Below are 21,324 nucleotides of genomic sequence, written 5' to 3' on the forward strand. Positions count from 1 at the left end.
GCAGCATCCCACCCTTCAGCCGCGAGCTTGGTCTCTATCAGAACCGAACCCTCCCCATCCCGAAATAAACCGTCCTCTCACACAGAACCGGTCCGGACCTAAGCGCACAGAGCACCATGACAACTAACGGCGCCACCAACGGAACCAGCGACATGCTGCAGATCCAGTTCGGTCTCATCAACTGCGGGAACAAATACCTCACGGCGGAGACGTTCGGCTTCAAAATCAACGCGTGCGCCACGAGCATGAAGAAGAAGCAGATCTGGACCCTGGAGCAGAGCGGCGACGACTCCAGCGGGAACGTCTTCTACCTCAAGTCACATCTGGGCCGCTACATCGCCGCCGACAAGGACGGGAACGTCACCGGAGACAGCGAGAGCCCCGGCTCGGAGTGCCGGTTCGTCATCACCGCCCACGATGACGGCCGCTGGTCCCTGCAGTCCGAGCAGCACGGCCGCTACCTGGGCGGCACCGAGGACCGGATCATCTGCTTCGCGCAGACCGCGTCTGTGGCGGAGAAATGGAGCGTGCACATCGCCATGCATCCTCAGGTGAACATCTTCAGCATGACGCGCAAGCGCTACGCGCACCTGAGCTCCAAGGTGGACGAGATCGCCATCGACCGGGACGTCCCGTGGGGTGTGGACTCCATGATCACGCTGGTGTTCCGCGAGCAGCGCTACCACCTGCAGACCTCCGACAACCGCTTCCTGAGGAACGACGGCGCGCTGGTCGCCGCCACGGACAAGAGCACGGGCTACACGCTGGAATTCCGCTCCGGCAAGGTGGCCTTCAGGGACTGTAGCGGCCGGTACCTGGCGCCCTCCGGACCCTCCGGGACCATGAAGTCCGGCAAGAGTATGCGCGTGGGCAAGGATGAGCTGTTCGTGCTGGAGCAGAGTCACCCACAGGTCGTGCTCACCGCTGCCAACGAGAGGAACGTCTCCACCCGGCAAGGTGGGTGTGGTGGTCCGGTGAGATGGTGTTCATCTGGGTCACAGTGTGAATGAGTGAGTGATCTTCTGGTAAAGGAAGGGTTAAAGTGATGGAATGTCAGACTGCATGCCCCTGCAAACACACACACACACACTAAGGTTTTGGCAGGTATTCTTCTCACATATCACTCTATATTAACCATAAATCAATGTCTACAGTAACTCTAACCCTGCACTCATCTAAACCACAGAAATCAGGTTCTCCTTCAATGGGGTCAGGTTTTGGTCCCCATGAGGACTACTGTGTTTGAATAGGTACCAAAACTGTGCATACACCTCTTCTTTTCAAGAAGAAGACTTGAAAGTCTGATAATCTGAACCTGAATCAGTTCAGACGTAACCTAACCACAAATTAAATCGCTTCCAAATTCAAGCATAGTCTCATAAATGAGGTTAGGACCAGGTCTATGTCCCCATGAGGACTACTGGTCCTGACTAAGTCCATACCAGAACAGGTCTTGAATAGATACCAAAAACAGTCACACACCTCTTCTTGTAAGGCTATCACCTAACCACAAATCAAATCATGCTTCTAAATGTAAGCATAGTCTCCTAAATTAGGTTCTACCTCATTAGGACCAGGTTTGGGACTACTGGTCCTGATGAGGTCAGTGTTTGTATCTGATAGAAGGACAAAAACACACATAACCCACCAACACACTGGACATACAGTAAAAGTGATGATGATGACCTACATATCACCAAACAATAGGGTTCCCACATGCATTCATGTGCAGTCTGGGTCAGGCTGAACACAGAGTTGTCCCAATTTAAAATAAATGGTATCGTTAGGGAATCCCAAAGGCTGCATGTTTTACTCTAATGTAAAAACGTTTTGTGATGGTTTGTGTTAATGCTCCTTCAAAACGATCAGATTATATCACGGTACATGAATACAGTGGTGGAAGTTTGACCCAATTAGATGTTTCTCCAACCAAACGTTCAGCCCTGACTTTATAGAGATCATGGACATGAAGAGTGGAACAAAGAAGGCCTTTTCAGTCATGTTTGCACATGTACAGAACAGAACACAGGCCCGTGGGCATGTGTGCCATCATTCAAAGGCCTGAAACCTGGACAGGGACTGACGTGACACTTTAGAAACGCCAAAAACGCCTAAATAATCCTTTCATCCACATAGAAGATGTAGTAGGAGTAGATGTGTTGCTTTGCACTGTGAGTGAAAGAATGTACCATTATTTTTTCACCACCAGCAGAAGCTGACTCATCTAAATTTATACTTGCACAACGCTGATGTCACTGCAAACCCCCCCCCCCCCCCCCCCCAAAAAAACCCTCCCGCAGCTGTATATATAATCATCGTGAAGAGCACAGCAGGAGTGAAGAGTCTTTTTTCACTTTTCATTGACATTCAGACAAGGGGGTTTTTGTCCGTGCACCTGGATATGGCACCGTAGTCATAACCACCTCAAGACTCTCCAGCGTTGTTTTCTTGTTCTTTGTTTTTGTCAGATTTGTGTGTGAGAGCTAATTCTGTCCATGTGTGCCTCGTCCTCAGCTGTTACAAAGTCTCTCCCTCCGCCTTCTTCCTTCCTCTTTAGCTTTTCCATCTCTTCTTTGCCATCGTCCCCTTTCTCCTCCTCCTGTCATTGTTCTCTTCACCTCCTTTTTCTTATTTATTCCACATGTCTTCTCCTCCTCCTCCACCATCCTCCCCTCCCCCACAGCTCCAGCCTTCAGGCCTGTAACTGCTGTGCCTGAGGTCAGTGGCTCATGCAACACTTAACAGTTCAAGTCGAAGGGAAATCTTTTGTCTCTAAAAGGCAGTAACTTTACCCAGAGACGAGGTTTTAATTAAGAGTTCGAATTCACGAGTCATCTTCTTAAAAGCCCCGTTGACTCGGCACAAAACCGTCGTCAGTGACGAGGAAAATGCCAGCTACAGCTTAGAGACTGTGCCACTGCGTTGTCTCTGTAATGAAACGGTAGGAATATAATAATTCATGCTTTTAAATCTATATTTAGTTTCTGGTCAGGAGGAGGAAGAAGAGAATTCTGTGTGTGGTTTTGTGGCTTTGCTTCTTCTTTTCACAAAGTATGATCATTATATTTCACCGTCTCACCCCGAGTGTGTGTTTGTTTGTTTGTTCTGTTGTCACATTTTGTTTGCGTCACAAGGATGTTTATCTATTTTTCTGTCAGTTGGAAGTTAACTCTAACTTGGCGTCCTGACACAAAATGGAGGCCAGTTTTAACGATGACGATGCTAGAACCTTTTTTAACAACTCCATTGGAGTGAAGATGACATTTGTCATGTAGAACAGGCATTGAAGTGTCACAGCCGCTTCCTGCTTGCACATAATGTTTGATTTAGGTGGATTCATTTATTAAAGCGACCTAAATAATCAATCCAAAGTTACTTTATTGTGCTGTTGTGAGCAGGAGCATTTTATATGAATCCATTTTAAATGTTGATGACCATCATTTGACCAATCTGGGGCTTTTGTAAAAAAACACCAAACACATTTGTCTGTGTCCCTGCACTTTATTCAAATACACTAGAGCTGCAACTAACAATCCTTTTCATAATCGATTAATTTGTCGATTATTTTCTCGAGTAATCGCTTGGTCCATAAAATGTCAGAAAACGCTGAAAAATGTTGATCGGTGTCGGTCAAACCTGGAAATTATGATGTTCTTGTTTTGTCCACAAACCAAAATTATTCAATTTTGAATGATTTTTGTTAAATGCAGCAAAGAAACAAAGAAAATATTTCCACATTTAAAATCTTGTTTTAATAATGAAAAAAGCTTCAAACTCATTCATCGATTGTCAAATAGTTGCCGACTCATTTAGTAATCGAGTAATTGTTTCAGCTTTAAATACACACTGATTGTTATAACTGTTTACAACAGCCAAATTTCAATTTTAAAAAGTCTGAAGCCGTGTTTCCATCACGGTACAGTACGGTTTGGAATGGTAACCATTCCGGTTTGGAATAGTTGTATTTTGACTTGGAACAGTACCTTTACTTAGTAGACGGGGTGTGCGCTGTGTCCAATGACCGCGTCAACGAGATGCTTAGCGTGAAGTTGTACCGGTGCCCTGACAACAAACGACATCGAGCGTAACACAACAACACAACAGACGACAATAGAGGACATCTAGCAGCTCGGTTTGTGTCCGTTTGTCTCAACAAGACGTCGAGCTTTGTATGAGAATAGACTACGGGCGTTGAATAAACACCGGTCTCAAGGGAGCGACGCTTTTCTGTCGCCCAATCAGCTGACTGTCGGGCGTCTACCTCCACTTGGTACTATTCCTTATGGAAACGCCAAAAAATATGTACCGTACCAAACCGTTCTACTCGGTGGAAATCACTCTACAGATCTGATTTGTTTCAAAAGCACGTTTAAAAACCACATAACCCAAAGATGTGTCTGCTGTTTGTCTGTGCATGCACAAGAGTAACAAAAAGAGAAGAAAACGAAATGGATCTATGATGAATAGACAGTGTTTCCATTGTGGAAGTGGCTGCAAAAACAAATGGTATAAATACGACGACAACAAAAAAGCTGGACAGATGACGTAAGCCGAGGAGGCGGTCTCTAATTACAGTCATGCCGCTCAGGAATGTGGACCAACGCTTCCTCAAACCACCTCCAAATGTGGTTTGTGTGATTAGATCTGTTGATGTGTTCTTGTGGGCGTTCAGACCTGTACTTGGCATGATCTGGATGTAATTGGATCCAGGTCAAGATACCCAGGTCTGAACAGGGTATTGGAGGTCCCCAGTTAACCAAATCTGCACGACTTTGGACCGGGGGAGGAAGCTGAACCCATACAGTCAAACATGGTGAGAACAGGATTCAAACCGGGAACCTCCTTGCTGTGAGGCAGTAGGTGTTAACCACTTTGTTGGCAGCAGAACAGTACGTTGCAGTGTGTTAACTCGGTTAATTGGTCTAATGTACTAATGCTGAAATCAGGTCAGTATATAATTTTAATTAGTGCAGCACTGAGGTTTTAAAAACCACTCTCTTGATATTGGAGAGTAAATTGATTTGAGATGCTGAATTGGTTTGGGGTTTTAGGTAAAGTAAGTAATTGCTCGTCTAATGCCTTGCTTAAGGACACTCGTGCAGGGTGGATGTTCTCATGGGTGACGATGGTCCTCCCTGCTCCGTCTGCCACCCTGCAAATCATATCTGTGCATAATGAGGAGGAGGTTCTGAAGACCATGTTCAACCCGCCAACAACCGGATCATTGTGATGCGGATTAAACGTTGAGTGGAATTAAACTGGCTCCAGATGTTCTCAAAACCAACAGCTGTGCTCATCCCCGCTCTGCGGCAACTTTTCACCCGACAGCCCTGAGCCAAGATGGCGGTTGCAGTGGGCTGGCTCCTCTTTAGCAGCCTGAAGGCTTTTTGATGTGAACAAACTTTGTCCGTTCAAAGTTTTTAGATTGGATTATTGTTGAAGTTTGTGTGTTTCAGACAGAGCAAATCCTTCATTTAATGGTACATTGTTGAGTTGGTTGGTTAATGTTGAGTTTCTTCAGCTTAGACTTGCATTTAGTTACAACTCTGGCTTAAAACTCTTAATGTTTATGGCTCTTTTTCTTAGCCTTTAAACATTAGTATGTCATTTCTGTGTTTAAGTTTAGAGACTTTAATTGGATTTACCAGAGCAATTCTTTTGAATAAGAAGTAAAGATTTTAGGTTAGTTATCTATGGTTGTAGCTGTTTTTAGGATTCCTGGATTCTCTAAACTCAATGGAGGTAGTTAATGAAATATCTTATATAAATATGATATAAATAATTATTTATGGACATAATAAAAGGGACAACCCATCTTGGACAATGAACAAACCTTCCTCAACCCTCAGCTCAAGTCTTGTGTTCTAATCTCATTGCGGTTTGTTTTGAGTTGTTTTTTTTGTAAATGCTTCAAAGAAATCATGAGGAATTCATTTTTTCATTTACTATAAAGCTGGTAGAAACCTTTAACCCCTTAGTGCCAATAATTTGTGTTTTACTTATTGATTCACATTAACGAACGGAGGAGGCATCTTATAAATTGCGTTTACTTAATGCATTAAATTCCTGTAGAATGTAGAAAACCACTAGATCTAATGTAATCATCTTCCCGAAGTATATTAGATGTACATTACCGGAGTCGTCTAATTTGTGCTGTTGCTCGTTTCCTGTTCATGACGTCCGCTCTTGCTCATCCCTGGTCACAAATTCCCTGAGAGGCTGTTTAACGACCCTCATATGGACCCAGATACAATTATTGGTCATCTACCCTGGAGCTCAATGGCCTGTTAAGTGGCCTGTCGTGCCCCTCAGCTGTGGTGCAAGTGTGAGTGAAAATTGGTTTGCACTGGTTTGTCTTAACCTAAAATGGATGAGAGTCCATCACATCCTGTTGGCTACTGGGTTGACCACTGAGAGCTGACTGCTCTTTGTTACTAATGGTCCTCCAGGCGACTGGCTGCAGGGAGCCATTGGTGAGGCAACTGACATGGAGACCAGATTACTGCAGGGTCATATCCACATTAGTCAAGTTGGCCGCAGGAAGTATGATGTGGGCCTTCGCTTGAAAACTGAACGGTAGCATTTGAGTCTGGATGGGCAGAAACGAGAACAGTCATGTTGCACGGCTCGACGATCAGCTCTGTTAACGCTAGTTTTTAGTTTCACCTCGCTGTCAGACTTAATGAAACAAAACTACAGTGTTTACACCTGCATGTACGTGCCCAGTTTGCATAAATTGATTTGCATTTCAAGGTGCAACACTTTGCAGAGGCAGAGTACTTCTGATACGCTCGTCTGGATGCATGCAGATAATTTTTATCTAAAAAATACTGTGATCAAAGTTTTAGTTTGGATGTCTTAACTTTTTACATCCTGAATGCTAAACCTGGAGTGTGATTCCAGTTGAAAATGAGAGGGTTTTATGTCACATGGTGGAATTCCTCATCAGGCAGTGGTGCCTCTTGAATGTTTTCTGGTTTTATTCCGTGACCCATGAGACCCATGGAAATGAGGTTTTGGTTATGAATGTATTAAGCTGAGGCAAGTCCTGTAAAATGTGTCCAAAGCCACTGCCAGTAATTGGTTAGCTTAGCTTAGCATGAAGCATGGAAACGTGGGGGGAAAACTTGCCCGACTCTTCTGTTCTGTTCTAGGCCGGCATTAGATGTGTTGTTTTAGCAACGACCACACAGTATAATTATTTGTTGGAAAAATACAGAAAACATGAATTTAAAAATAATATTTTCTGCCTCTATAGGTTAAAGTGTGAAGTATTTAATGTAACCCTTCCCGTACACTTTCCCCAATACGTTTACACAGTACTGTATTTTTTTTTTTTAAGTATGTTGTTTTAAAGGACGATAAATGTGTCTGACTCTGATTCAGCCCTGACACTCTTGTTGCTGTATCCTTCAACCCCACCCCACCCCACCGGCAGGAAATTAGACACGAGACGCACAACTGTGACCTTGGCTGGTGTGTGTTAATCCCTGCAGGGTGAAAGGGCGACGATTCGCTCCGCGCACAACCCACTCACCCTGTAAAGACTAAAGACGGGGGAAGAAAAAAAGGGACACTGTGAATGTATTCATCCTTGGTGGTGTCCTAGTGTGTTTATAGACCTTCAGTATGTTTGTGTGTTTTCAGTGGCTCTTTGTATGTGTGTGTTTTGGTCATATGCCAGTGGAGCTGCCTCATGTCAGCTGCAGAGCACCAGGCTGTCTCTTCTCCTTAATGTCAGCTTCTTTATTATAGGTTAGCCTTCAGCTGTGTCACCCCGCTCAGCTCTGGGTGTGTCCCTACATTAATGTCCTCTAACTCTCCATTTGATTTTTAGCAACACAATGGACACAGAACTATTTGGGACATTCCCTGCTACAACACACTGTAACTGATTTGTTAATGGTGTGTATGTGTCGTCCAGTTTGCGCACACTGTATGAGCAGCTGTGTTTTAGTCCGCTCAGTGTGTAGGTTGGCTGGCCCGTGTTTGTGTGTTTGGATCAGAACAAAGGCAGATGATGTGGCTCCCTGTTTGTGCCCCAGCTGGTCGCCTCCTCGCTCAGGACTGCTGAACAATAGCGGACACACACAGACACAAACATGCACACACAATGGCACTCGATACAATTGCGCGCGTTCACAGCGGGCAACGGGTGCCGGCTCATAGTAACCGAGGACCGCAATCTGTGCCGGGCCGCCATCAGCCTGAATGCGGTGGGCGGGGTGGACAGAAAGATGGAGGGCTTGCTTTCAAGCGCAAGAGTGTGCGAGTTTGTTGGGCACTGTTGCCATTTGGTGTGGTTTGGAAGGATTCTGCGTGTGTGGTCACTTGTTTTAATGTGGCGTAAGCTGAAGAGGGACACGGAGTCAACCCTTTTCACTCCTCAGTCAGTACGTTCAAATACACGCTGTAATCAAGCTAAGGCTGTAGTCTGACTAAGGCAAGGAAATTGGACAACTTGCAGAGTCCACATGAGTAGACATGCGGAGAAGAAAATCAATTTATTGGCCGTGTGCGTGTGACTCTGCCACCATAGGTGGCGCTGCTGTGTCTCTCTATAAGCTGGTGCATGTTGACCTTTTATGACACAGAAAACAAATGGTGAATGGTGAGATGGATCGTGCTCTGGTTCTGTATGTTTTTGTACATATTTGCTAACGTGACTCAAATTAGATCGAGAATGGCCGCCGCCGTGTGATTTCCAGTAACAGTACTGATTAAGACCTGATTTTAGGGTTAGGGTAAAGCGTTTAGTTGTAATGGTTAGGGAAAGGAGCTATGTCCGAGTGTCCACACAAAGAATGAAAATCATAATCTCCCTAAAATTGTAAGCTGGATTTACACTTATTTCTCCTATAGATTTAACCTCATGTGTTATAAATGTTGAGGTTTATAGGAATTGGTTGGCAGGTTGTTGTTGTTTCTACGTTTGGTTAAAACAAAGCTAAATGTTTCCTCCATTTCCAGTCTCTGTGCTAAGCTAAGCTAACTGACAGCTGGCCATTGCTTCATAATTGCATTTCAACACATTTAACTTTCAACAAGAACATGACAAGATTAAATATTCCCCAGAGTAAAATACTCCCTTTTTAAACGAATTACACCAAATCAAATGTCTGTTGTTATCTCTGGTTGGCTTTTAATGTCACCAGGGTTGAGTGGTTTTCCTGCCACATGTTAAGGCCGTCTTTTTTGGGGGGATTCCTGCATTTGAAATTTGCTTTGGAAAATCTGTATTTTTCTGCTGTAGGTGAGGTGGAAATCATTCTGAAAATTCCTGGTGGGCAGAGCGAGGCATCCAGCAGCAGCTGGCCGGTCTTCCTCTGTGCTGCCACTGAAATAAATAGGACTCCCTGTGCTACTGTGTGTGTTCGAGCAGGAAACGGGGATTAGTGAACGGTCCGGTGCTGTGACTGATGGTCGTGCAGGCAGAGTTTGAAGAGAATCTCTTCTCCTCTAATATGTTCTCTCCCTTTAAACCCTGCTGGAACTCCTAACTGCCAAACTTATATTTCATTTCCTTTGACCCACCCCTTTCTCACCATGTGGATCCCATTATGGTCAGTTATATTTGCCTTCTCAATCATCTGTGTGTGTGCGCACTCATGTGTGCCCCTCCACATATTTCTGCAGAAAATCGATCTGTCCTCTGAGGCCTGAGCTCTGAAGTTGACTCCAGAAGGCACTCAACAGAGAGAGAGGGAGAGAAGAGAGAAAATATGTGTATTTCTTTTTGTCAGACACTGAATAAGAGCAGTAAATCTCCAGTGATCAGCTCCGTTATACCCAATTCCCGCTGGTTAAAAGACCCGTTTAATCTCAGGGTTTATATGTGCTTTCAGCAGTAGGAATGTGTTTAATGTAGTGTTCGCTGCGGGGTCAAATGACACCGCAGCTACAATCGTGGTAACATAACACCCAAGACAATTCTTCTTCGTCTGCTCTATTTTTTGCCAGAAATGCACCAGTCATTTCATTTCCGGGCTGTTAGTGTTAATGTTTGGTGCGATCCTTCCATTCTAAACCACTGATTTTTAAAAGGGACTGAATTAGAACTGAAACAATTACACCATTAGAAAATTAATCAACTATTTTGAAACGGTTTGAGGTGGTTTTTGGTTTCATTCTTAAAACGTGTTGAATGAATTTTCCGCTTCTTTAATAGTTTCCTTTGCTCCACATAACAAAGAAATCAAAGTGGAAAATTAAAAGTGGATAATTTTGGTTTATGGACAAAAACAAGACACTTGAGAACATAATTTCCAGGTTTGAAAAACACTGATCAACATTTTCTGGCATGACCATTAACGGTTATTTGTTGCTGCCTTTTAAACACAATAAGACACTGCATAGTAATGATAATAAATAACTGCTAATTAAATAAAAGTGATCTCTGCTCTGTAAACTATAAAGTCAAAGGCTCTCTCTCTATAACATACCATTAGAAAGTGCTTCAGTTTTTCAGTTTCAACTAACTTCTTTTCAGTCTATGCTTTCAACATTTATTTTGGAGGTAGATATTGGAAAGATGGAATATATGTGTTTGGCCTTTGACATAAACGGCTACTGCCTTTTGAAACAAAAATAATACTCTATAAGTTATAATACACCACAGTATAAAAATACAAATAATGTTTGAGTTTCAATGAAATTAGTAGGCACGTTTCCCCAAAGAGAATAAACACATTTAAAGGCCGCATTGGCCTTCGATAAACTTATATTACAACCTTGTTTGATATATAACCAGAATAGTGAACTTAAAATATCAAGCTAGCTTTTTGGTTTCAACATTCATCAGCTTTTAAAACTTAAATTTAATCTGTGGATTTAAATATAAACTATACTGGCTATTTTGAAATAATACATATGTATTGAATTTCGGTTGACAAAGCGTCACGGGCTGTTTTTGCAGTACCTTTATTTCGGCGTGAGTTTAGCAGGATGCTGGTCCCGCAGGTGCTGCGTTTAGTTCCGTTGCGTTGTCTCCTTTTTGACAGCAACGTATTCCCGGCACGTTTTACAGTTTCCTTCGTCTTGACTTCGCGTTTTTTTCCCCGAATATAACGTGTTTCTGACAGTGTCTCGTTCTTTTTATTCTGCCATAGTCTTGGACGCGGTGGTTTCGTCGAGCAGCCTCTGGTAACATCTGGATTTTCTTGTTGAGTTCACCGCGCGTGTTACGTTATTTTGGTTCCGTGCGAGTCGCGCTAATCTGTCTACGGTTCCGGCTTCATCTCCGGTCGGCTTATTTATTAACCGTGACGTTTCACACCGTGGTTAATAGTAAAATCAGTTAGCTCTAGAAAGATGCAGTTGGTGACTGAGTGTATATGAGACTGATAACAAACCATCTCCTGCCTAATAACTTCCACACAGCGTTGTTTTTTATAGATTTTACATCATTATATGAATTAAATCTCCACTGCTACTCTATGTCTACAACTACATGGAGCTACATTTGAAAAAAACATGATTCTGTTTTTATTGCTAACAGCATTTCAGGGCAGATTTCCCCTCTAATGTGTTCAGCGTGACCAGAGGAGCCATTTTTGACATGGAAAAAATGAGATGGAGGAAAACGAGGCGTTGCATGTCGTAGATGAAAAGGCAGACGGATGGGGAGCACATGAGTGTGTCTGTTTGTTTTCTCAAACAAATCTTTCTTTCTTTCCGTCTGGTTTTCTACGTCTCTCTCTCTTTTTTCTTTTGCTCTGCACACATTTACACAGTGCTGCACACACAGTTCATCTCTTCATTCTTTCTGTCCAGCAGCCTTCAGGCTGTACGTCTGTCCATGCCATGACTTCATGATATACAATAGCTGGTATTGTGCGGCATAAAGTGTATTTGTGTGTGTTCATGTGAGGAGTGGTACACTGTAGTGTGTGTGTGTGTGTGTGTTCATCCTGTAGTTGACTGGTGTTTGTTTACCTCTTTGTTGCTCTTAAGAGCCTAAGTGGGGTTGATGTGATTTTAATGAGGTGTACACACACACACACACGCACACACGTATGTTCACCCTCTGGACTACAGATTGACACCAGTCAACCACATTTAATGTTGCGGTTGCAGGTAATAATTATTTAATTACTAAAACAAGGTCATTATTGGTCATTAAATGTCATTTAATCGTTGTTTACAATGATCGTCATGAAGTCAATAGCAGGGGTGTGTCGTGTCAAAAATATCGACGCGTTGATCTGTCGCCGTCCTTCCTCGTGCAATACGATAACCGATAACGTCAGGGCAAATATCAATATTTTAATTAACAAATTTCACTTACCGGGCGTAGCTACTTGATGTCTCCTCATGGTGGCGCTGCTCAGTGAATGAGGTTGGAAGATAACCTGGTTGAAGAAGCGGAGAAAGCTACGTTAAGAGATATATAGACTTTATGACTATCACAGAATCGCTGTACCGTGATATTATTGGTATCGTGGATCTTGTATGGTGTGTGATTCCCACCCCGAACCACCAAATTTAACCTTCACTGTAGTGCAGTGTGCAGTTTTGAGTCAAGGTTCAGTTCAGTATTAGCAGACGATCGCTATCGAAACGATCTCTGCTGCAAAAATGTGGGGAATTTTTAAGACATGAGCTGTTTTCAACATGTATGAGTAAAAAAAAAAAAAAAACAGATCTGAGGAAAAGTATTTACTGCTGCACTTTTATGACAGAGACACAAACCATCACCCTCTGACTGTTCTTGTTTCTGTTGTCGATTGATTTTAATGATTATAAATGTTCTGAATGGTTGTTGCAAGTTTCTTCTTCTCTTCATTGTATTGTGACAAATCCACCATGACGACTAATCCTGTGAGCTGTAGTGGGGTCTGTCTGGACTGACAGATGTGTGTGTGTGTGTGTGTGTGTGTGTGTGTGTGTGTGAGAAAAATCCTTCACTAATCCAAACTGTCCGATGTTGCTCATTTAGTCTGATCTCGACCACAGGATGTGTGTGGGTGTTACAACAAGTAGTTCCGTCTTTATTCTAACGTTCTTCCTCAGCTATTTGTAGCCTTCACTTGCTTCGCTTTTGATTGTCTCACTCCCCGACTCCTCCCCAGGTATGGACCTGTCGGCCAATCAGGACGAGGAAGGCGACCAGGAAGTGTTCCAGGTGGAGATCTGTCGCGAAAACAGGAAGTGCGCGTTCCGGACTGCTGCCGGGAAGTACTGGACCCTCACTGCTAACGGCGGCCTGCAGTGCACCGCCTCCACCAAGTAAGAAGTCATGATTTAGGAGATGAAGGGAGAGCGAGAGCGATGTCGTGTCATTGCCTGAGTGCTGGCTGTTAACCCCCACTGACCCTTTTGACCTTTGACCTCGTGGCTTCTGGATGATGAGGCCTCTGATAGGGCTCATGGAGACTGCTACTGCCAGTTATAAACAGATGATTTGTTTTTCCTTTCCTTTTAGTTTAAAAAATCTCAGATTTAAGAGCTGCAAAAAACTGTATATTATTTATATAACGTAGTTACTGTAACTATGAGAGTTTTTGTTGGAAAAAAGCAACTTTTTGGCTGGAAAAGAACATCAACTATTGCCAAAGATTGTCAGCAAATGCAGCCTTTCTATCAGAGCGCTTGGTAAAACGTGTCCTCGGCTACTCGAAGGCTGACAACCGTCCTCTCTCTTCAGATCAGATGATAAGATAAGTCTCCGAACGTCCCAGAATTCCTCCATCACATATTTTCGAGCCGAGCCTGGGTTCCACTCCACGCAGATTAGACCACAGAAATGTTTTTTCTGTTCACACCACGAGTTCTCCTGTGGCTTTTAGGAGAAAAACATTTTTGGAAAATGTTGCAAAGCAATGTTGAGTTTGGATCAAGGAAGCGTTTAAAGCGACAGTAGAATCTAAAAGTGAATTTCTTTGATGCATTGGATGATGTTTTAAATGTAGAACTTGCATTTCTACATGTAGGGATGTGAATCTTTGGGTGTCTCATGATTCGATTCCGATTCTTAGCCTCACGATTCGATTCAAAATCGATTCTCGATTCAAAAACGTATACAATGCATAGTGTGTTAAGGCAAATTATGGCATCAAAACAATACAGTTTGTAAAAGATAACGTGATAATGTGATCAAAAATAACTTGCATAAAATAAAAGCTTACCCTAGCTGCCTTTTTCTCCCAGAAGTTACAAAAATAAACTGTACACACATTTCTTTTTCAAAATGGCAACTTTAAAACTTTTTCAAAAATCAATTTTTGAAGTATATGAATTGATTAGAATCGCGATTCCTATGTGAATCGATTTTTTTCCCCCACCCCTTTGGAGAAGTGGGATGAGGGAAATGGGAAGTCATTGTCTTTCTATAAACACCAGACGTGCTTTAATTTAGTTGAAAGTTGTGGACAAATTGTGCACTTTTCATCTACAATATTGAAGAGGGCTTTGAAACTTTAACTGCTCTATTAGAGGAGGGAAGAGAGAACAATAATTATGAAGCCCAGGCTGTCTTTTTTTTCACATCATTAGCTATTAAACTCTATATAACCACTCACCTCTCACATGTAGTTGAAGGTCACTGTGTTGCACCTGGAAAAGATGAGAAACACAGAGTCAAATAAAATATGATTATGCATCTTGTTTTTCCCCCAGTAAATCTCTGATTTCTCTCTCCTGTGTGCACATATCAGTGGTTTCATCCCTCTGCACACTGATCCTACTCCAACTCTCCAGTTACACAACAATTACTAGTCACAGGTTTTTGTTGTCGTCTTCTGGACTAAAGGAGTCCTTAAATGTGAAATATTATGGTTTACACCTGCACACAAGGGTGCGACCGCGTAAACGTCTAGTAATAATCCTTTCCTTTCGTGCCTCTTCACTTTCTCTCTGCAGGTCGGCTAATTGCTACTTCGACATCGAATGGCGTGGGAAGAGGCTGACTCTCCGGGCGGCTAATGGGAAATACGTTGCCGCCAAGAAAAACGGCCAGCTCGCAGCCACCATCGACTCTGCAGGTGACGGTGATTTATCGACGCGGCAATTAAGAGCCTGACCCTGCAGATGGGGGATTAATAATTCAGCAGCGACGAGGGCAAATGTACCTGTGCAGGGAGACGATTAAAGCACGGCTGCTCTTTTGTATCTGGGCTACAGTGGCTTCAGCTCCTCTGGGGAAACAACAGAAAAGTCATTCATTTAATGAATATGTGCAAAAAACAAACCATACTCCAACTCTTATGGCTTATTGACATATTATCAACACTTACTTTGAAGTGTTGAGGAGCAACAGTCAGCACACAGATCAGAGGATGCTCCAGTTTTAATGGATTAAAGCTGAAGCCGTTTTGTGCTGCAGTTTCCAATCAAAGTCTTGGTTTTGGCAGCCACAGCGCACACATTTGAGGCCCGAGTTGCTTTGCAGACACTTTTTAAATGAGATGCATGAAAAGTCAGCAGTCTCAGCTCGAGTCAGGAGCCAGAACAGACACGGAACCAAACTCTCCTCGCGTAACAAAGCTCTTTCAGTGAAGTCAACTCGGTGAACTCACTTTTCTCTGCTTCCAGGTGAGACGGAGGAGTTCGTCATGAAGCTGATTAACCGCCCGATCATCGTGCTGCGCGGGGAGCACGGCTTCATCGGCTGCAGGAAGGTGACGGGGACGCTGGACTCCAACCGCTCCTCCTACGACTACTTCACCCTGGAGTTCAGAGACGGAGCTTACAGCCTGCAAGGTGAGTCCACGTCTAGGTCAAGGTCAAGGTACAAGGTTCAAGGCTGCTGAAGGACTCACTCACACACAGTTTACAGACAGATAGGGAAAGTAGATGTTGCTTGTGAGAGGATTTGGAGGAAGCTGCTGCTGCTGCAGGCTTACATGGGATTATTCTTTATAGGATTCTCATTATGGATTTACTGATTGTGACAATAAAGAGGGATTTTGCTCAGATGAGGTCACGGTCTGTGCATTATGTATTTAAACAAATCAAATTGAAGCCAAAACCTTTTGTTCTCTGCTGCTTTGTCACACCCACCCCCCCCCATCCCCTCCTCCATCACACTCTCTTTAATCCGTCCTCCTCTTCTCGCAGACTCCACGGGCAAATACTGGATGGTCGGCAACGAGCAGTCGGTGGTGAGCAGCAGTGACGCGCCCGTCGACTTCCTCTTCGAGTTCTGCGACTACAACAAGCTGGCCGTGCGCCACGCCGGCGACGGCAAGTACCTCCGCGGCGACCACGCCGGCGTGCTGAAGGCCAACGCCGACGAGCTGGAGACCGCCACGCTCTGGGAGTACTGAGGGAAACGAACGGTGGCTGTGGGGGGGTGGGGGGGGAAATGGGGGGTTGGGAAATGGGGGGTTGGGATGCGGTTTGCTCAATTGCTGCAATGCTGATGAATGAATACATGAATGAAAGTGTGGCTCCGCAGCACGTCGGCACTACCCATCCATTCATCCACCGACCCCCCCCTCCTCCCCCCGCTCCATCCCACATATAATATCCTTTACGTATGACTTTGTTTGTTGATGAACTGCACAGAGAACAGGAAGGACAAGAGAAGGAAGGAGAAGCCTCTCTTTCTCTTTCTCCTTTCCTTCTTTTCTATCCTTCCTTCCTTCCCTTTTTTCCCAGCTCTGCTCCGCAGTGCCGACCTTTATCTGTTGCCATAGTTACCGAAGGGGTTGTGCACTTTTTTTCTCCCCCCCTGCTCCGATCTGGTTTTTTTGCTGCTCGACCTGTCATTCACTCCCACCCTTCGCCTTACGATTGCCCCCCCCCCCTCCCAGAGCGGAGTTAACCCCGTGCGTGTGTTTACCTGTGAGTGCGGCCTGTGAGTGCGGCCCTGTGGTGGCTGTATTTATGGAGTCTGGCCTGGTCTGGTAGAACAGTTTCTCCCTGATCTCATCTCCCAAACAAGACTCACCCCCCCCCCAGGATTAAATGTCACTCCAGCTGCTTCCTGTCATGAGACAGAAGTGTGATTTTTGTTTGATTCACGTGGATTCTCTGCTTCTACCAGACCAGAGCAGAGAATATATGATCGTTCTCATCAGCAGGATTTGTTTTCTCAGCGTGATGATGATGATGATGATGATGACATGTCACAATATAACTGGAATAGATAAAAGATATCGTCACGATTCAGTCAGTACCTGAACGGGTTTAATCCCCCCCACTCTCTCTTCTCATCTCAACTGTAACATATTTGAAATGTAAACCCCGTTTTCTGTGTCGTTCTCTTGCTCATTTTTTTTGTTTGCAGGGATTTTTGATTTCCTGAACCGAACAGGATGTAGGAAGTCTTCTCTTGTCCTCCTTTCTCTTCCCTCTACGAGCAAAACCTATTGTCCCAAGAACAGTGTAAAGAAAATGATTTAAAAAGTAATAATAATAATAGTTGTGCAGTTATGTTTACTGCACTCGTGTCTAACTGGAAAAAAAAAACCACTTGCTGATGCACAGATTGATCAATTTCTTCTTCTATGTCCAAGGCACAGACATTATCATGGGTAGGAGGACAGTAGGTAGCCATAGCAACTGGAAAGAAATTATTTATAGACCTTTTTTTTTTCTGTGAGCGGCTCCCTCAATCAAACCCAAACCTCAGCCTTTATCTAATTCAAGCCTTTTGATACTGGATTAACTGGATTTGCTGCCGTCTCACACACACACACACACACACACGCGTCCAACACAACTGGAAACCTGGTGCTGCGTCTCACTGTCACTGTTACCGAGCATCTCATCTACTCACTCCCTCCACACATGAAGCCAAAAGAGCCGTGAGAGTGCCCATAAAAACGCAAATTATAATCTAAATCTGCTTATTTTCGTTCTAATCTCTGTTTGAGCTCAGACGACATGCGACCAAATTGTATTTGTTTTTCTCTGTTTTCGGGCGAATTTGTCGTCTATTGAACTGTAGCACATTACACCCATGGGTCCTGCCCTCTCTCATCCTCCAGCCTTCGTCAGCTCGCTTTCTCCTCCATTAAAGCATCGCTTTGGCCACAGATTATCGGGCTCTTGTATCATCTCAATCCTCACAAAAACATTCCTTCTGATGTGGGAGAAGTCGCTCGTCGTCGTCATAGCGGCTCTAAAACGAATCAAAAGTTTGTTGTTTTTTTTGCGCGAAGGGCTGAGAATGACGAGCAAATATATAAAAAAAAAGGTTATCCTCGGAGAAACGAGCGTCTCCGTGGTAACCAAAGACCAAGGCTTAGACAAACGGATGTGGAAGGGTAAACATGTGGTAATGACTGTGCCTTACTGTTGAGTTTTTTTGGGCAGTAGTTTGGAAAGAAAAAAAAATAGATGGGGTAAAAAAAAAGAATTAACGTCCACATCTTTGCTTTGTATAACTGGAACTTCCTTTTGTATTATTATTATTGTTATTATTTTGTATAATTTTTCGATTTTGTGGATTAATCTCTCTCGTGCCATTGGTTCACCTGAAATCCAACGACCAATAAAACTGGGATTTGGAACGCTATAAGTGGTCTCTGTTGTTATTTACTGTGCTGTTTTTAGTTTGAGCTTCTTGTGTTTTATGATGTCTCTCATTTGTTGTTTGTCTTAACATTTATCCTTTTTGTTTTTTATATATACTAGTGCAGTGCCCGTAGGAAGTATGTATTCCTATAGTGGGAGCTGAAGAAGATTTTTCAGTTATGGTAATGCATGATAAGGAACGTAAAGGCTAAAATAATACAAACACTGTGCAACCTCATTAGGCACAACACAAATGTTTTTTGGAAGAAAGTCGTCTCACCGTCAAAGTGCATCAGGGCAAACGATTATTTCCTGAATTTCAAAAATTCATTAAAATTATTCCTTAAGAGCAAATATTTTCAACGGATCCTTGTTCAGGACAATGTTGACTATTATGATGGTAAATTTCAAGTCATTCCGAGATACTTTTTTTTTTTTTTTTTTTAAGAAAGTCTGCTCACTATCTAAGTGCATCATGGCAAATGGATCATTTTGTAAATTTATGCCACAACTTTTTTGTGTTTACCATTAAAAGTCACACTTTTGTTAATCAAAAGAGTTGCAAAATGAAAAGAAAAGTCAAGACATTAACAAGATTAGAAATAATGATTTTTTTATTTAAAATAATAATGAATAAAAGGGTTTTCTAATCATCCAATAGCCTTCTAACACGATAAGCAAACACAATTAACCATTAGAACACTGGAAATGGGCCTCTATACACCTATGTACATATTCCATTAAAAATCAGACGTTGGCAGCTAGAATAGACGTTACCACATTAACAATGTATAGAGTGTATTTCTGATTGATTTAATGTTATATTCATTGAAAAAAAGTGCCTTTCCTTCAAAAATAAGGACATTTCTAAGTGACCCCAAACTTTTGAACGGTAGTGTATATATACTATATGCACAGTAAGGTTAATAATAAAAATCAATGTGTCTTTCGTTCATAGGAATGGTCTTGATATGGCCATGTGTCTCACCCTCTGCTAAAAAACACATAATTAAGTATATTTCCTAAACTTAGTCTCTCTCATTGATGCTTAGTCTGTTAAACTCACCACAAACAACAACAATAAATGAAATTCATCCTTGGTTTCAGGTAAACAAAGAGCAGACGCCTCATCTCGTATGGAAAATAACTCGTATTATTGTTCGTCCTTGACATTTAAGAACTCCAGCAGACCAAATAAAAAGTCAGCTGACTAAAGTTTGAACAGGAGAGCTGGCTGACATTCAAAGAGGGTCAGGGCCTTGAGAGCCCTCCGTGTGTATGTGTGTGTTTTGACGTGGTCTGTTCCTTTAACCCCGCGTCAGCTTCCCCATCCTCATCCTTCATTTTCTCACAGAATCACAGCAGCTCCATGTAGCTGTCCCACACACACACACACCCGCACATACACACACACACACTTTTCCTGTCTTATGAATGGAGCCTTTGTGTTCAAACATTTATTCTAGTGCAGGGAAAGGGCAACCCTGCCCCTCCCTCCTCTAAAGATTCACACACACACACAGGAACATGATTCAGGGCAGTAATGTAATGATGGAGCCTCCAGAGCAGGTCTCTAATCCACTTCCCCCCGTCAGGCGTGCAGGTCTCAGAGGAACACCCAACACGGCAAAACAAACACACACACACACACGCACACACACGCACACACACGCACACACACGTTTACACACACCACTCTTCTATCTAATCTCCTTCCCTCTGCTGCCTCATCACCCCCCTCCTCCCTCCCCCTTTCCCTCCTTATTACCCCATCGATCCCTCTTTACCCTCGTACGCTTTCAGCATGTTCCACATCCACATTTCCTCCTCCTCCTCCTCCTCCTCCTCCTCCTCCTCCCTCTCCACTGAACGATTTTTTCTCTCAAAAAGATGAGTCACTCAAAAAAAACATGACCCAGATCCCAGAAATGAGTGCAGTGGTTTATGGGTAAAAATGTCAGACATCAGACACAGATAGAGCCCAGTGTTTTTTTCCCCCATCCCTCTCTCTCTAGGAGAGAGGGAATATAGTGGAGGGCAGGGTTAAAAGAGGGAGGAGGAGGAGAAGCTGTGTGCAAAATGGCTGCCATTTTTACCCGCAGACCTATCGCCCCGTTACCATGGAAACCCCAGCTGCTACAAATGGAGAGGTCTTGCGAGGAGGCGAGCGAGAGTGTGCAGCATCGCCAGGGACAGGAATGTCAAAAAAATGATTGTGCAAAGCTTGTGTGTGTGTGGTTTTGGGGGGGGGGGTCCTTGGGGAGCAGCAGGAGGAGGTGAAGGAGGTGAAGGGGGGCGTCTGCCTTTGATCAGAAAAGGACTTGTGATTGAGGAAACAGTGGAGAGAGCTTAACTATGTTGAGTTGCAGAAGATATACAGTGTGTGTGTTTGTGTGTGTCTTTCATCTGACCGACCTTTCCATCGGCTCTCCTCAAATCCACATCCACCAGTGTTTTTCCATCTCTCACATGTCCAGTCACTCAGTCAGTCAGTCAGTCAGTGGGTCACCAGGTCACACGGTAATCTCTTCAGGGGGCTGTGATGAAGCAAACCCTGTGCGGGATGAAAAGCAGATGAGTCACTGCGACAGATCAGGAGACGGAGAAGGTTTGAGCATAAATAGCAGTTTATGTGTGTTAAAAATAAGCCTGGAGACTCACGTCGGCAACTCTGTGAAGCTGGACTTGAGCTAAATGCTAACATCAGTGGGTTACTACATTCAAATTCAAAATACAGAGGTCTTTTAGGACCTCTGTATTTGTCACAACAAAACATTATTCCTGAGTCTCTGTGATATATTAGGAGGATTTTATGGCCAGTTGGTTTAGATTTATTACATAATGCACCTTTAAATATTGTAA

At 43.5% G+C, this 21,324-nt stretch overlaps 1 protein-coding gene across 1 annotated transcript; it reads left to right on the top strand.

The window, feature by feature from the left end:
• Window positions 1-116: 116 nt before the first annotated feature.
• On the top strand, window positions 117-16,265 carry fscn1a (fascin actin-bundling protein 1a; the record flags this gene model as incomplete). The annotated part of the gene is made up of 5 exons (XM_083896028.1): window positions 117-957; window positions 13,071-13,227; window positions 14,860-14,981; window positions 15,532-15,699; window positions 16,057-16,265. The coding sequence occupies 5 exons, from the start codon at window positions 117-119 to the stop codon at window positions 16,263-16,265; spliced, it is 1,497 nt and encodes a 498-aa protein (XP_083752154.1).
• Window positions 16,266-21,324: the final 5,059 nt, after the last annotated feature.

Source organism: Microchirus variegatus (genome assembly GCF_963457635.1).
Source record: "Microchirus variegatus genome assembly, chromosome: 10".
NCBI classification, from domain to species: domain Eukaryota; kingdom Metazoa; phylum Chordata; class Actinopteri; order Pleuronectiformes; family Soleidae; genus Microchirus; species Microchirus variegatus.